This window comes from Mastigoproctus giganteus, chromosome 6, assembly GCF_048544385.1.
Source record: "Mastigoproctus giganteus isolate SK-2022 chromosome 6, ASM4854438v1, whole genome shotgun sequence".
Classification (NCBI taxonomy): domain Eukaryota; kingdom Metazoa; phylum Arthropoda; class Arachnida; order Uropygi; family Thelyphonidae; genus Mastigoproctus; species Mastigoproctus giganteus.
Window position 1 is genome coordinate 186,417,654 of NC_143580.1, and position 18,346 is coordinate 186,435,999.

Sequence of the window (18,346 nt, forward strand, 5' to 3'; positions counted from 1 at the left end):
AGTCCAAGGTTGCAAAATCCATACCTGTAGTAGGACTCTGGACATAGGTTTGGGAGTATGCTTCATGTGTTTTTTTTTTTTTTTTTTTTTAAGGAGCATTAGCAACTAAGGCCATATTGCTCCGGGAATAGGCAATGGTCATTCCCTGATCTTTCCACATCCTCCGTATTTGGTGGTCACGGGCTCGAATCCCGGTCTAATCAAGAAGCGTATGCTATGCACTGCTGCTCCTGCCCACCTGGCTACGGAGGTGCCAGTAATGTTATAATATTATCATAAATATATGAAAAAGTAATCTAAAAAATGAAAATAACCATCAAAATATAATACCCCCATAGTTAGCCAACCGGTGGGCACAAGTTTTCTAGACCATAACACACCAAGGCTAGAGGGTATTGTATGTACATTATATATACAAGCCTGAATGTAAAAGGAATATAAACATGCTATTATACTGTTAATATGAGTATGGTTGTCAATCAGCTTTTTATATTTAACCGTATTGTTATCCACTATTAAGATGCTTTCTTAAAATGATGATAAACGAAGGCTGAAGGGGAAATTATTGCCAAGAGGTTTATTATAGAGAATTTTGATATTATCTAAGAACAGCCTGTTGTTGTTACATATAGTGGCTATGAGATGCATTGGGAGAGTATTAATATTTGAATGTACTTTTTTTGAGATGTTGGAATGCCAATGGGTGAAGGTGACCACATTAAAGTTAAAGGCATCTCTTTTGTTATATATGTTAATAGCAGTATGTGAGTTGTTGTCCATGTCTACGTAATTAGCAGAAAAGTCATTGTTATTAGCTCTTTCCAGAGTGAGTTCTGGAGGATAAATACTAGCAAAGTCCTGTAGAATGTGGGGTAGTTAATTACCAACAGGTCATCTATGTAGCTGTACATACTTATATCTGAGGGTAGGGTGGTTTCAGACCAATACAGATTAGTTATGACACAGCTAATAGGGCTGCTCATAGGAGTACCTTTGGTTTGCAGGTATACAGTGTTGTCATCAAATATTTAGTTATTGGAAATGCAGAGGTTGATTAGATTGTTCCAATATCCAGGACTGCAATTTATAATGTATTTATAATTATTGTATATTTTATTCAAGATTGATTTTAAGCTGGTGCTTGTAAAAAGACTATTAAAGTCAAATGTTTGAATGTGTGTGTAATATTGCCATTATTCAGTGCATTTATTACAGGTATATTGTTATTTATAATTCTGCTGTCTGGCAGGATATCCATAATAGGTTTGAGTAGTTGCTCTGAGGTTTTGCCAGGCTTATGAGCATAACTGTACTAACAAGAAGTCTACATAAATATTTTATAATCACTCCAGCAAAGTTTTTGTAGATTACTACTTAATATAAGTAAAACTGTTGTTTCGTTTGAATCTTACAGCCATTGTTTTTGTATAGACAGTGGTAGGGAATTCAAAATTTTAATTGTGGTAACTAGGTAACCTCCGTAGCTGAGTGGTCAGGAGCGGGAGTGCAGTAGCACACGCTCTTTGAGTAGACCGGGGTTCAAGCCCCTGACTGCCGAATACGGTTGATCTGCCAACCCGCACTGGACCAGCATGGCAGATTATGGTCCATTTCCCTCAGCATGAATTGTTGAGGAGGCTTCCATCCTGCAGTGGGTTGATGATGGCTGCACTTTATTAACTAGGTAGCTCAAAAGATAGCGGTAATACACATCACTGCATTTAGCATTCTATTAGATAGCGTAGTATTGACAATTAATTAAATTTATTGATCTTAGTAAATTTAAAATATCATGCCCTAGACTAGAGCAGCAAAACAAGGATGGGATACACTTAAATAGAAAGAGTGCAAGAATATTTGCTGATGCTATCGAGGCAGTGTTAGGTGGGTCAGAAAACTGCTAGCTTGGGGGGATTCACAGACTAAAAGGTTAAAAAGTAGCTGCAGGCAGAAGTGAAGGTGATTCTTGCACTACTTCTATTAGAATAAGCAGCGGCCTGGAGCGAGGGGTACTGGGGGTTTCGGGGATTGAAGGCAGGCATCGTGAAACAGATGGGTATATGGGATGTGTTAGGGTAACTAAGAATACGAGCATGTATACCAAATTCATATTCACGAATTTGGAATACACTTCAAATTCATCAATACATGAATTTCCGCCCAACAATATCTGCCTTTGATGTCTTGACCAACACTTCAAATTCATCAATACATGAATTTGAAGTGTTGGTCAAGACATCAAAGGCAGATATTGTTGGGATATCAGAGAAGTGGTGTCACGCAGATATTAGGAATACAAAATTGGAATTTGGGGAGTACAATGTGTACAGAAAAGATAGACAAGACAGGACAGGAAGGGAGGAGGGGTTATGCTGGTAATTAAGAAAAACATAAAATCAAAAGAAGTGCATCCAGTTGATGCACTGTTGAGTCAGTTTGGTGTGACAAATGCACTGCAAAAGCAAAAATAAGAGTAGGAGTGTTCTAGGCCTAATGACTCGAATGAGTACAACGAAAAATTGTACAGAGAAATAGAGTGGGCTAGTAGTAGTAGCAGCAACAGCATGTGATGCAAGAAAGCAAGTGTATGAGCTTATGCAGCATTAGCCAAAAAAAATAAAAAATAAAAATAAAAATTACAAAACAATCCCCTCTAAATGTTTGTCCAGTTCCTCCTTAAATTTATTTAACCTATCAACTTCAACAACGACAGATGGAAGCTTGTTCCAGCAATCAACCACCCGCTGGCTAAAGGCAAATTTCCGCACATCTATTCTACATTTGTCCTTCCTCAATCAGAATGTCTTATAATGGGGGATTTTAACTTCTCAGATATTGACTGGAACTTGTGGTTGGTCACTCGCACACTAGTAAAACTTTTTTGGATTTATTGGATAACTGTTTTCTGCAGCAGCATGTTTGAGAGGCAACCAGAGAGGGTAATACTCTTGATCTGGTTATCAGCAGTGATCATTCGTGTATTAAGAATTTGCAGATAAAGAAACTACTAGGTGGCAGTGATCATTCGTGTATTAAGAATTTGCAGATAAAGGAACTACTAGGTGGCAGTGATCACAGTGTACTGAGGTAGGATTTACTTAAAGATATAATTACCATCAGGAGCAAAGGAAAGGGTTTTTGCTTCTGTAAAAGCGACTACAGTGGTCTCACATAGTTTTTAAATTCTGTCCAGGGGGACCAACTAATGATGTTACCAAGAGCAAATTCTAAGTGGGAAGCATTAAAGGGATTAATCATAGAAGCTACTAAATGTTTCATACCTATTAAGAAATATTGTTCAAGGTTTAGGCCTAAATGGTTGTCAAATGAACTAATGAGACTCGTGGCAGAGAAGAAGAAAAATTCACAGGATGCATATAAATTATCAGGCGACAGAAGCCTATGGCAGATATAGCTAGTCTGTAATCAAGTCACAAAGGAGGTTAAGGCAGGCAAAAGCAGGTTACGAGAAATTTTCGACAAAGGATGCTAAGAAAAACAGCAAGGATTTCTTTACTTATATAAACTCTAAAAGGAAGGGGATGAATCAGATTGGTCCACTTGATATACATGGTTCGACTGTTGATGATCCTGCTCAGATAGCAAACAAACTGAATGAGTATTTTGCATCTACATTCACACATGGAGTTATTAAGGACTGAAAATGCCAGAAGGTCATCAAATTGTAGCAGGGGGGAATCGAAGGGTGACACGAGTAATAACTGAGAGCAAAGTGGAGGAGAAATTTTTGAAGTTAAACATAAGAAAGGCACCTGGTGTGGATGGGATCTATCCAGTTATATTAAAGGAGGCACCAAAGGAAGTAAGCAAACTCTTACCCATAATTATGAGTATCCTTGGACTCGTGGAAGGTCCCCACGGACTGGAGATGTGCAAATGTATCCCCAATTCACAAAGGGGGGAATCGAAGGGTGACACGAGTAATTACACACCACATAGTTTAACTTCTATTCCAGGTAAAACAATGGAGTCTCTGATTAAAGATGCATTTCAGGATCATCTAGACAAGACTGCAGCAAGAATTCAGACACAGCATGAGTCTGTTAAGGGAAAGTCTTGTCTGACAAAGTTGATTGGATGTTATGATGTGGTTACAAAGGAACTGGATGCAAAAAATAATTTTGATATCATATACTTGGATTTCAGGAAAGCTTTTGACACTGTTGCGCATGAAAGACTACTGTACAAATTGGAGCAGAATGGTATTAAGGATAAGTTGCTACAATGGATAAAAGGATGGTTGAGTGGGAGAAGACAGAGGGTGGTAATCAATATGAATCACTCTTCGTGAACTAAATGTTATTAGTGGAGTCCAGCAAGGTTCCGTGTTGGGTCCACTGTTGTTTTGTACATTTATCACTGATATTGATGAAGGTATATCAGGCTTAGTGTCAAAGTTTCCAGGTGATACAAAGGATGGCAGGGTTGTTAATGACAGTAATGGCAGTGTGCTACTGCAACAGGATCTAGAAAATTTGGGAAGATGGGCTAAGAAGTGGCAACTGAAGTTTAACCTTGACAAATGCAAAGTATTGCATATGGGTAGAAGTAACCCTAGAAAAATGTACCAACTTTGTGGTACTACACTTAGGGTGGTAGAAAATGAAAAAACCTGGGAGTAATTGCGCAGTTAGATATGAAATTTTCTGAGCAATGCAGACAGGCTGCCAGGGCAGGTCATGGGGTGTTGTCAATGATATACAGGAATTTTACTAGCAGGGAAAAGGAGGTGATTGAATCTCTGTATAAGACAATGGTCAGGCCACACCTTGAGTACTGCATACAGGTCTGCAGGACTCAATTTAGGAAGGATGTAGATTTGCTTGAGCACGTACAGAAGGGCAACAAGATTGGTGAGGGGAATGATGGGATCCTCTTACCAAGAGAGGTAAGCGGATTACAAATTGCAGTAGCTGGAGACTAGGCACTTGCGAGGAGATCTGATTGAGGAGTATAAGGCCTTGAATGGGTTTAGCACGCTGAATTCTGATGGGATTCTTCCACTTGTCCAGATTACGAACCTAAGGGAGCATAAATTCAAATTGAGGAAAGACAGTTGTAGAATAGATGTGCAGAAATTTGCCTTTACCAGCAGGTGGTTAATTGCTGGAACAAACTTCCATCTGTCATTGTGGAAGTTGATAAGTTAAATAAATTTAAGGAGGAACTGGACAAACATTTATAGGGAATGGTTGTCCAAAATTTTTTTTTTTTTTTGACTGATGCCATATAAGCTCATAACACTTGCTTTCTTGCATCACATGCCACTATTACTATTTTGTTATCACTCCAGTGGACAAAGCCTCTAGCAACTATGCCATTATTTGTAAAGCTTTTTATTTCCAGACTTTTAAATGCAGTACTTAATTCTAGTATTACCTACAAATCTATTGCCAAAAACAGCAGTATAATCACTAAGAAATTAATTGCTTTCAGCAAGAAGTTAAAAATTAACATTAATAACTATAGATTTTCTTATATTTACTTCATACCTAAGTTCCCCAAAAACCCCACTTTCATCACTTCTTTTAAGTACAGTTATGCTCATAAGCCTGGTAAAACCTGAGAACTACTCAAACTTATTATCGATATCCTGCCAGGCAACAGAATTATAACAATATACTTGTAATAAATTCACTGAATAATGGCAATATTACACACATTCAAATGTTTGACTTTAACAGTCTTTTTACAAGCACAGATCTAATCAACTTAAAATTAGTATTGAATAAAATGCACAATAATTATAAACACATAAAATTGCAATCCTGGATACTGCAACAATCTAATCAACCTCTGTATTTCCAATAACTACATATTTGATGGCAACACTGTAAACCAAAAGGTACTCCTCCTATGGGCAGCCCTGCTAGCCATATCATAGCTAACCTATATCTATACTGGTCTGGAACCACCCTTCCCTCAGATATAAGTATGTACAGTTAAATTGACGACCTCTTGGTAATTAACTACACCACATTTCTATTGGACTTTGCTAGTATTTATCCTCCAGAACTCACTCTGGAAAGAACTAATAACAATGACGTTTCTGCTAATTACTTAGACATGGACATTAACATCAATAGTTCACATACTGCTATTAACATATAAAACAAAAGAGATGCCTTTAACTTTAATGTGGTTGGCTTCACCCATTAGTATTCCAATATCTCAAAAGAAGTACATTCAAATATAATACTCTCTCAATGTATCAGGATAGCCACTATACAAGGAGGTATCAAAAGGTTTGTACCCTGACCTTCCTACTGATGAAAAAACATCAGTAGGAAGACTCCGTTTATAATATAAGTTGTCTACATATTCAGTAACTAACATGTGAAATTTCATTCCGATAGGTGATTTTACACCAGAGGCGGTGCAGGGAATGTGAGGAAGGACACTATGGTTGGCAAAGTGGAGTATCAAGCAGTAATCAAGTTCCTGCATTTACAGGGCAAGAAAGCTCAGGAAATTGATAAAGAAATGAAAGCTGTGTATGGGCAGAATTTTCCATCCTATGACACTGTAAAAAAGTGGAAACAGGAGTTCCAGTGCAGTTGTACAAAAGTCTTTGACAAGCCAAGAGAAGGAAAGCCATCAACATCCACTGACAGTGAGATGGTTGCAAAGGTTGAGCAGCTGGTGCTGAGTGAAAGACGTGTGACAATTCATTTCATTGCAAATGCAGTGGGAATTAGTCATGGGATGCCAAAGCATTTTTACATGACCATCTGCACATGTCTAAGATATCCACACGATGGGTTCCAATCTTGGAACCCATCGTGTGGATATCTGACGCCTTTGCAGAAGCAATGTTGAATGCAATATTCTTGCCAACTGTTGAATTTGTGTAATGCGAATGTTAAGAACATTTTTGATCGGTTGGTGACATATGATAAATGCTGGGTGTACCAGTATGATCCGGAGACTAGGAATCATCAATGAAGTGGAATCGTTACAGGCAAAAAGTGTGGATTTCTATGATCAAGGCATTAAACAACTGATCCACAGATGGCAGAAATGTGTTACAATGCATGGAGAGTACACAGAAAAGGATGAGTTCCCATAAAGTTTCTCCTTTCTAGGGCTATTATTTCTAGTTAAGGGTACGAATTTTTTGATACCCCCTCGTATGTAACAACAGGCTGTTCTTAGATAATATCAAAACTCTTTATAATAAACTTCTTGGCAATAATTTCCCTTCAGCATTCCTTTACCGACATGTTAAGAAAACACTAAATATCATTAAATATAAAAAGTTAATTGACAACCATACTGATATTAACAGTATAATAGCATGTTGATATTCTTTTCACATTCAGGATTGTGTATATAATGTACAGACAATACCCCTAGCCTCCTTGGGGTGTCGCAGTCTAGAAAACTTGTGTGCTGGTTGGCTAAATACGAGGGAATTATATTTTGGTTATTTCATTTTTAGATTATTTTTTCATATATTTATGATAATATTATAAAATTACTGACTTAAACACATGAAGCACACATCCAGAGTTATGTCTAGGGTACTACTACAGGTATCAGTTTTGCAACACCAGACTGCCCGAGCACCACTGTATTCCCTTCTGATTATATTTTACTGTTCTTGCACTCTTTATTTCTCATGAGCGATTATGTTACCGAAAGCAATATTTGAAATATTATTTTTCTGCTGTCTGTTTCATTTTTTGTCTCCAACAAAGTTGAGTCTTTTTATGCTACTTTGTCAGTTTTATATTTCTTCCCTATACTGGGTTGATATGCTTCATTTGTTTAATTGCCAACCTCCTACTCCACTGGTAACGTTATCTTTAACCTTATTACACCTCCTCCCCTCCCACACTTAGGGCTACTTTAACATCTTATAAATACGCTGAGAACTAATTTGCTAACTTCTTCGGTTCACAAATACAGTTTGGCTGACGTTTACTCCCCTCAACCCATTTCACTGCCTCCTGCTTGGCACCGCAGTAAGTTGTCTGCCTTCATTTGTATCCTTTCGTCTGCATTTTACATTACTTTGGTTTTAATTCCTCTTGTGTGGCTTGCTATTTTATTTTATTTTATCTTAATTTTTACTTTTATTGTTATTTTAGATTTGATCTGGTTTTTACTCTTTCCTTTTTTGGTCTGTTAGGTCAGCTATGAAATATACATCTGCCTACTTTTTTACTTCTTGCTACGTATATTTTATATTAGAAACAGAGGCCTTTTTTGCTTGCTATATTTCCTTTGGTTTTGGCTGCTGACCCTTAATGATGAAGTAAAAATCATTGGATCTATAGCATTAATGAAATACCTGATCATGTATCAATATATAATTTTGCTAACATCAGATTTGATTGCATTTTTGCTCCCCCCCCATGATGCTGGATACTATTCATTTTATTAATTTAATTTTTATTTTACAGGTCCCTCCTCTCCAATTGGCTTTACAATTCAGCGTATAATTTCATTTAATTCATTATACCAATATAATGATGAAAGCCTCTTGGACTCTGGGGTGGTCCCCATGGACTAGAGATGCGCAAATGTGTCCCCAATTCACAAAGGGGGATCAAAGGGTGACACTAGTAATTACAGACCTATTAGTTTGACTTCTGTTCCAGGAATAATAATGGAGTAACTGGTTAAGGAAGCGATGCAGGATCATCTAGACAAGACTGCAGTTATAGTTCAGATACAGCATGGGTTTGTTAAGGGAAAGTCTTGTCTGACAAATTTGATTGGATATTATGTGGTCACAAAGGAATTAGATGCAAAGGATAATTTTTATATCATATACCTGGATTTTAGGAAAGCTTTTGATAGTGTGGCACATGGAAGACTACTGTAAAAACTGGAGCAGTATGGCATTAAGGGCAAATTGCTACAATGAATATAAGGATGGTTGAGTGGGAGAGGACAGAGTGATTATAAATGGACATTGCTCTTCATGGACTAATGTTATTGGTGGAGTCCCCCAGGGTTCGGTGTTGGGGCCATTGTTGTTTTCGGTATTTATCAATGATACTGATGAAAGTAAATCAGGGTTAATGTCTAAATTTGCAGATGATACGAAGGTTGGCAGGGTTGTTAATGACAGTACGCTACTGCAACAGGATCTGGAAAAGTTGAGCAGATGGGCTGAGAGGTGGCAAATGAAGTTTAACATTGACAAATGTAAAGTACTGCATATAGGTAGCAGTAACCCCAGAATACCGTATCAACTGGGTGGTACTACACTTAGGGTAGTGGAGAATGAAAAGGATCTGGGGTAATTGTGCAGTCAGATATGAAGTTTTCTAAACAGTGCAAAAAGGCAGCAAGAGTAGCTCATGGTGTCTTGTCAATTATATACAGGAATTTTGCTACCAGGGATAAGGGTGTGATCTGCTACCAGGGATAAGGGCAATGGTCAGGCTACACCTTGAGGTACTTTATACAGGTCTGAAGGCCTCGTTTTAGGAAACATGTAGAGCTGCTGGAATGAGTACAGAGAAGGGAAACGAGATTGGTGAGTGGAACAAAAAGGTTGGTGTTACCAAGAAAGGCTTAAATTCTATAAATTTTAGCTTCTGGAGACTAGGCACCTGCAAGGTGTATAAAGTCTTGAATGGATTTAGCAAGCTCAATGCTAATGGGATTCTTCCTCTTGCTCATATTACTCATCTGAGGGGGCATAAATTAAAATTGAGGAAAGACAATTGTAGAATAGATATGTGTGGAAATCTGCCTTTAGCCAGTGGGTGATTGATAATTGGAACAAACTTCCATCTGTTGTAGTGGTTTTTTTTTTTTTTTTTTTTTGACTGATGCTATATAAGCTTGCTTTCTTGCATCATATGCCCTACTAATGCTAATAACATATAGGATATTCACTTTCTTTTTCATACCTACTATATCTCATATTTCTACTATCCTTTTTGCATTAGTTTTTGACATTTTGCGTAATTTACACTTATATCTTCACACTTAACTGAATTATTAATTCAACCTTGCATATATAAACTTTTGCATCCTTTGCATGCACACTTAGGTGCATTTTTCATTTCTTATTATTTTTATCTTTCCACTGCTACTTCATGTTTTAACCCATTATTATATTACACACACACACACACAGATTGGGTAAAAGGTGGAAGAAGACTGGCAAAACAGGTAGTAATAAAAATAGAAAAAATCATAGGGTACCTGAAAGAAAATATAATATATTACGGTGGTACTTGATTCTATAGATCCGATGAATTTGACTTCTTTATCAAGGATCGGCAGCCAGAATCAAAGGAAATATAGCAAGAAGTAATGTCTCTAATATGAAATATACATAGTGTGAGGTTAAGACAATAAAACTTTTTGATTCCAGTGCATGGAATCAAAAAGTAGTGGTAAATCTAGTGCAAAGTTGACATATATTTCATAGCCGACCAGACAGAGAAACAGAAAAGCAAAAGAAAATTAAAATAAAATAAAATTAAACTTAAACCAGAGGAAATTTAGAGTGACTAAGACAAAGAAAGACAACTTACTGTCGTGTGAAGCAGATGGACGGAGGGGAGTAACTGTCAAATAAAGCTGCATCGGTATATAAAAGAAATAGCAAATTAGTTCCTGGAGTATTTATAACATGTTATAGCGACCTCACGTGTGAAAGGGGAGAGGCTGTAAGTAGGTCAAAGCTAATGTTACAAAGTGTGATGGGGAGATTGGCAATTAAACCGATGAAGAATAACAACCCAGGATAGAGGTGAAATACCAAACTGGCAAAGTAGCTAGAAAGATGCTAAACTTTGTTAGAGACAAAAAAAGTGAATGATGGCAGAACAAGGAGCATCTAGTTTTATTTCTCGTGAGCGAGAAATAAAAACTAGAGATTAAGGACAGTTTTTACATCTATGTACAAAGTAAATGGAAGAAGGGGAATATAGGCGAACTCAGGTAGTCTTGGGATGTAAAACCCATTCCTATAGCAGGACCTTGGACATAGGTTTGGGTGAATGCTTCATGTGTTTAAGTCAGTAATGTAATAATAATATAATATGTAAAAAATTATTAAACAGTGACTAAAAAATTTAATAATTACTTAAAAAGTAATACCCCTTGGATAGCCAATTAGTGTGCATAAGTTTTCTAGACCATGAGACACCAAAGAGGCTAGGGGGTATTGTCTGTACAATATATACAAGCCTGTACACAGTGTTCATTCTTAATAATCACTTTTAGAAACTTTTTTTCTTCTCTCCATCTGACAATTTTTAGTAAAAGATTACTTTTATAAGGATGTTTTATTTAATTATTATTTTCTGTTTGTTATTTTTTCCTTTTTCAGTTTATTACTCTCTCCTCGATTTTTTTTTTTTTACTTATATAATTTATTTAAGAATTATCAAAATATTTAATTATCTAAATCTACGTAAAATCCAAGAGCATTTTGGAATTAATTCAATGTTTGATTTTGATGATCCAGAAAACAATTTTATAAATGGGATAAAAGAAATATGTGCAGAAATCAATGGTAGAGTCTACCTTAATTTGATTTTGAATATAGATGGTTTTTCAAGGATATCAAACAATTAGGGAAACCTGTAGTTGATTTGAAACAAGGATGAAAATGGATTTATGTCCTTTCTTGTATGTGCTTGATACTAAATTTTTCCCACCATACCTAAATGGGTTCCTGCTGTATCTACTACTTTCTCAGTCAGTGATTAAGTATTCGAGATGTGGATACCACACCTGTGAGGTGCTCTAGCATAAATTTTATGGGCATGTGGGAAGAGTTGTAGACAAATTCTGAAAGTGCTCTCTTTACAAAATCAATTTTTTGAAGACAAATTTAATGATTTTGCTCATAAGCATATCAAATGATGCATTCTCAGTAAAAATCACACCATCTTTTCTTGTGACCAACCTCCTTTATACTGTAGTATTGCCAAAACTATGTACAATACTACATCAGATTTATTAATATGTTTAACTACTTCTATACAGAATAGAGCACTAATATTTGTGACAAGTAAACAAGCTAAAAAAAGGAAAAAAAAACCACACAAATTAAAGTAGAATCCCTCTACAACTTAATCAAAAAAAAAATTTATTTTAAAAATGTACATTTCAATGTCGCCATCTTTTGTAGTCTGTGTGATCACCAAGAACCAGATGCAATAACCCATTTTAGCTTCATTCCACCTTCCTTGGTACCTCTTCTATGTTGACTGTATTTCCTGGCAGAATCTGTCCTTTTCACTTAACTTCAACATATATGGTCTAAAAAAATCCAGGTGAGAGTGCAGGCAACGGAGCTAGAATAACATTCTGCATCCTATTTTTCCATAGTTTTCAATCAGTTATTTATAATTTGCCTTGTAGTGAATCATTTTCTTGTTAAGTGATTCACTACAAGGCAAAATGACTACCAGGCTGAATGTAATTTTGAAATTTTTAATAATAGTACAGTAAACTGTAAAAGATGCAATATTAAAAACCTATCCTCATCTGACCTAAACTGTTTTACAAATACTAAAACATGCTTTGGGATATTAAAAATAAAATTGGTTGTCAGCAGCTAGTAGCAATATCCTGAAAGAGGCCTCTGAGGTCGGGAAAACTCATGTCTAAAAAAATATATAAATTCATACACCGACCATTGAATAAAATTTAAAATGACTACAATCTTTACACAAAAAAAAAAAAAAAAAAAAAATATTTACAATAAACTATTGCGGAATGCTAAAAACTATAATAAAAAGATCATTTACAATAAAATTTGCTAAAATATAAAACATTAAAAGCGCTAAAAACCTGAAGCTTTCGGGAGCGTCAGCTCCCTTCTTCAACAGTGATATGACTTCCTGCAACATCTCCTTAAGTAGCAGGCTCACGGTACCTCCACACGTGGTATTTCTCCACGTGGTTCAATCGGCACATGGTCAGAACTGGAAGCAGAAATGTCTCGGGAACGTGGCAAAGAAAATCGTTCATCCGACCTTAATATAATTGTTTCAAAGATAGGATTAATACGAGTGTTGCAAAAGCTTTATTTGACAGAGTAAGATCACACTGTACCACTTCTGAGGATAAAGAAAAAGAAATTAATCGTGTCATGGCAGAACTTAGAAAGTGCAGATACCCCCAGAGGATCCTGGATAGATATAGTAGAGGAGTGTCCAAACGTAGGGAGTCGTTCGTTCCGGTAGCCACTGCATACATCCCCTACTATCCGGGCCTTACTGAACATCTGGCAAGAATTTTACGGGGTTATGGGACACGCTGTGTACAGCTTCCTGGGCGGAGGCTGTGCACAGCTGTGTCTCAGGTCAAAGACCGCATACCAAAAGATCTTAGTAGTGGAGTGGTTTATAGAATAGAATGCCCGGATTGTGGGGAGTGTTATGTGGGGGAAACAAAACGACGGCTCAGGGATCGTCTAGGGGAACATTTAAATGCCATAAGAACCGCTGAATACAACAAGTCTGCTGTGGCCGAACATTTTTGGGAGAAGCAGCATCAAATCTCCCCGGAGGACGCTATTATTTTGGATCGTGCACATGGATACTGGGAGCGTAAATGGCTCGAGGGTTTACGGATTAGTTCATCCAGTAGGAATACCATGAATAGAGATAGAGGTATCGTATTAATCCTATCTTTGAAACAATTATATTAAGGTCGGATGAACAATTTTCTTTGCCACGTTCCCGAGACATTTCCGCTTCCAGTTCTGACCATGTGCCGATTGAACCACGTGGAGAAATACCACGTGTGGAGGTACCATGAGCCTGCTACTTAAGGAGATGTTGCAGGAAGTCATATCACTGTTGAAGAAGGGAGCTGATGCTCCCGAAAGCTTCAGGTTTTTAGCCCAGTTAATGTTTTATATTTTAGCAAATTTTATTGTAAATGATCTTTTATTACAGTTTTTAGCACTCCGCAATAGTTTATTGTAAATATTTTTTTTTTTTGTGTAAAGATTGTAGTCATATTAAATTTTATTCAATGGTCGGTGTATGAATTTATATATTTTTTTAGACATGAGCTAGTAGCAATGGAATTGTGATCAAGGGATTAGCAAATCTCATAACACAAAGCTTAATTTGCATAACATTTTTGAAAAATAAATTTGTTATATTATGGTAATTGTGAAATTTAAATAAATAAATAAATTTATTTGTCGTACCATACTAAATAAAGTATGGTATGTTACATTGGTGAGTGACAAATTCCCTTCATGGCAGTACTAGATAAATTTATCCCCTTGAAAATGCCAGGGGATAAATTTATCTAGTATACCTGATGAATCTAACCTATAAAGAAGAAATTTTTGATAATAAGATTAGGGCATAAGTTAGGCAATCTTGCTATCAACTCCTCAAACCATGACTAGGTTTCTGGCACATGCTATAGGAGGATTGTTGCTCATTTGAAATCAGCATAGCCTTCTCAGTAGAAAATCATTAAACCTTTAAATGAACAGCATCAAAACCATGCTATTCAATCATTTGGAAAATCCTAGAGCATTTTGACTAGCATGGACTTCAGTTTAAAGTCACCCATTGTATTGCCACTGAGCATGGCATCTTTTGTAATTTTATGTTGTACACAGAAATACAGTAACTATATAATATCGGTGTAAATACACCATAGTTAACCCATAAATTTGAACTAAGGAATTAGCGTATTAGGCATCGTTTTAATTGTATCTCGTATTGTGGTTGTTTTCACAATGAGATAGCTGCTATTGCATTACTTCAAATAAATAACGCTTCTCTAGTAGAGAAGACTACTGTCATTTATTTTCAGCGGATACCACCACCCAGACAATCATTTCAAAGCTAGTGGGCTTCATCATCATCATCAGTAGGCAGGCAGGCAGGTACCCTGGTAATGCAATGTGCCATCACAGTTGAAGTTATTTCCACAATATGAGATATGCCAAAGGGTGTTGTTAATAATGTATTAGAAAATAAATGCACAAAGGCATAATTCCTTATGGGTTTAAGTAATTAACTATATAATATCGGTGTAAATACACCATAGTTAACCCATAAATTTGAACTACGGATGTAGCGTACCTGCCCACTGATGAAGTCCACTAGCTTTGAAACGATCGTCTGGGTGGTGGTATCCGCTGAAAATAAATAACAGTAGTCTTCTCTACTAGAGAAGCGTTATTTATTTGAAGTAATGCAATAGCAGCTATCTCATTGTGAAGGCAACCACAATATGAGATACAATTAAAACGATGCCTAATATGCTACATCCGTAGTTCAAATTTATGGGTTAACTATGGTGTATTTACACCGATATTATATAGATAATTGCTTAAATCCATAAGGAATTATGCCTTTGTGCATTTATTTTCTAATACAGAAATACAGTATAATGATAAAAATGTGGCAAAATACATAAATAAACTCTAAAATTTGGTTACATAATTTCTTCATATAATAAACTTCAAAAGCCATAAAATATTTATAGCATATCCTCACCTGGTCTAAATTGTTTCACAAATATTAAAACATGCCTTGAAATATTAAAAATAATGGCCGCAACACTAAAATAAACAGGAGGAAAATAATAAGTAAAAAAAGCTTCAAACAATGTATACTTTGAAAAAATAATTTTTATTATCATTTTAATATTTAGAAAAATGATCTGATACAAAAAATAACTTACAATCAAGCTTTTTATTTTATTTTCACCACCTAAAACAGCAGACAAAGCTGCTAAGATAACACAACCTTATACACTGAAACTACAGACATTTTTTTAATAACAATTTTAATGTCAGCATGAATGAAGCACTTCTTAGCATGCAATTTACAGTCTGACATTTTGCACTGGCTACTTAATATTTTACCATGCATCCACTCTGCTAAAATATGAAGTGGTTATTCCCAACAACTTCCTGGAATGCTTATTCATAACGTAGAACAATGCCTTTAACAGAAACCATTTTTTCCTTATCCACCCTTAAACAAATAAGTTTGTTTAATCTTCTGGGCCCCTAAAAGTGGCCAAGAATATTCCTCTAGATAACAGAGGGAGATCTGTACTTACTAAATTGTCAAAGCAGGCTGTCATCACCAGAGCATAGGTAAAAATCCATTTTGGGATTCCCCTGAAAAGTTGTTTATTGTTAGGATTTGCACTTGCGCTTCCTGCCAAGCTACCCTTCCCTCCAATAACCCAAGTCTTGGAAACCTGATTATTTATAAGCAGTGGGACATCAATTATCTGGAGGGGGAAAAAAATATTAAAAAAAAAAAAAAAAAGGAATGTGCACTTGGCATCAACCATTGTACAAGAATACTACAAATAATGTGGGGTTTTTTTTACATCAGTTACAGCAGCATGTGAAACAATTATTATTAGCCATATGGTGCAAGTAAGCCTGAGGCTTATGCTGCCCCAAACAAAAAAAAAAATTCCGAGTTATCCAGAGAGAGAGAGAGAGAAGTAGAAAGGAATCACCAAGAAAGAGAATGATGATATCCAGCTCAGGAACCTGGGTGTGCCAAGCCATACTCACCAGATGGGAGCCCCTGGGTTGGTGGCAGAAGAAACATAAAAAAAAAGGACACCATCATACAAAAAAGCAGTAAAAGACTTTGCTAAGAAGGATATAAAAACATTTCAGAAACTTTTATTAAAGTTATGCAAATAACATAAGTTATTTGCATAATCGTAAGTTACTGCCACAGTGCCACTACTCAGCTCTACTGTACTGTATAAAAGCAAAGTAGTCTCTTCAAAATCATACAGTAGATGTTTGCCTGCACTATAGCAGTAATGCCAACAATGTTGCCAGAAAAGCACTATCAATGAAGCTGTACTATCAGAACAGCAACAATGCAGCTGTAGCTATCAGATAATTAGAGCATCAGAAGCGCATAAGGCTCAGGTGGACCTATGACTGTACGTGCTGTCCGTAAAATGATTGCCAAATTTGAAGTAACAGGACATCTTGGTGTTCAACCAGGTGGACGTCAAAAATGAGTGAACTCCTCTCATGTTGAAGATGTGGTTATGGATGTTGTGGATTTATCAAGTCAAACTCCAAATGGTAGCACAAGTGTGCCAGCTGTTTCTCGTGAAGTAGACATGCTGTATTCCACTAAGGCTAGTAACACGTCAGGTGTTGCGGTACAATCCTTACAAGATTCACATGCTACAGCAGCTATTCGTTTCTGGCACGAATGACAGTGGATATCACTTGGCCATGGAACTTCCTTTGGAGTGATGAAGCCTACTTCTGCTTAAATGGATAAGTGAATACGCACAACTATCGCATTTGGGCAACAGAAAACCCTCGAGTTATCCAAGAGGTCCCGTTGCATTCTCCAAAAGTGACAGTGTGGTATGGATTTATGGCCACATTCATGATTGGCCATATTTTTTTTGAACAGGTAACACCGACTGGACACCACTATTATGAAATGTTGGCAAATTTCCAATACCTGAGCTGCTGATGTGAATGTTTCCAGCTTCAGACAAAATAGACAGGAAGAAGCTGTACTAGCAAGAACAAGGATAGAACATACGCACCTAACACACGTTTCTACCGATGGGGGATGACCCACCTCGATGCATGCATTGTACATTACCACTTACAGTCAAGCATATACTTTTAGATATGTCCTCACTATTCCCATTTCAGAAAACATACTTTCCATTCCCAATCACAACTGCAAGAACCATTATCGCTTACCCACATGATTGGAAATGGTGCTAACTTAGCTGAAATCTATACCTTTCTGAAATAAATACATATATATGAATTCCTTTGATACCAAAAAGGAACAAATTATATTACTTTAGGATAATAATATAGGACCTGGTACATTTTGGCCTCAGCTGTCCTTGGGCCCTTAAATACCAGTACCAGAGCTGCAACAACATGGGTGCCTTCAGGATACCATATTCATGTAAGATGGTGCTCCGTGCCACCCCACATCCACCGTTGTGTCCAAAGATTACTAAAGCAACACATTACAGATGAACGGGTCTCATCAGTCATTGTTTCTAGACATCTTGGCCACCCCAATCACCAGACCTCGTCCCATGTGATTTCTGGTTGTGGGGTTTTTGAAGAACCAGGTGTATTGGGAAGGATGTCAAAAACTCTGGCAGATCTGAAGGACAACATTAGACGTCATGTGCTGGCTATTCCAGTTGACACGTTACGTTCTGCTGTAGAAAATGCTGTTCTTCGAATGGAAACTGTTGTTGACCAAAATGGAGGACACACTGAACAATTGTAGTGCTGTTAAAATGATTTGTATTTGAACCATTATTGCAAGAATGTACAAACCATAGAAATACAAACCATATAGTGAAAAAGTAGAAATAC

General features: G+C 36.6%; 1 protein-coding gene across 1 annotated transcript in view; it reads right to left on the reverse strand.

Moving 5' to 3' along the window:
- LOC150084811 (uridine diphosphate glucose pyrophosphatase NUDT14-like) overlaps positions 1-18,346 on the reverse strand; it is an 89,404-nt gene that overhangs the window by 24,767 nt on the left and 46,291 nt on the right. The window contains exon 3 of the mRNA XM_090375561.1: positions 15,483-15,547. Within this exon, the coding sequence (XP_090231687.1) occupies positions 15,483-15,547 (65 nt within the window). The remainder of the gene's footprint in view (positions 1-15,482; positions 15,548-18,346) is intronic.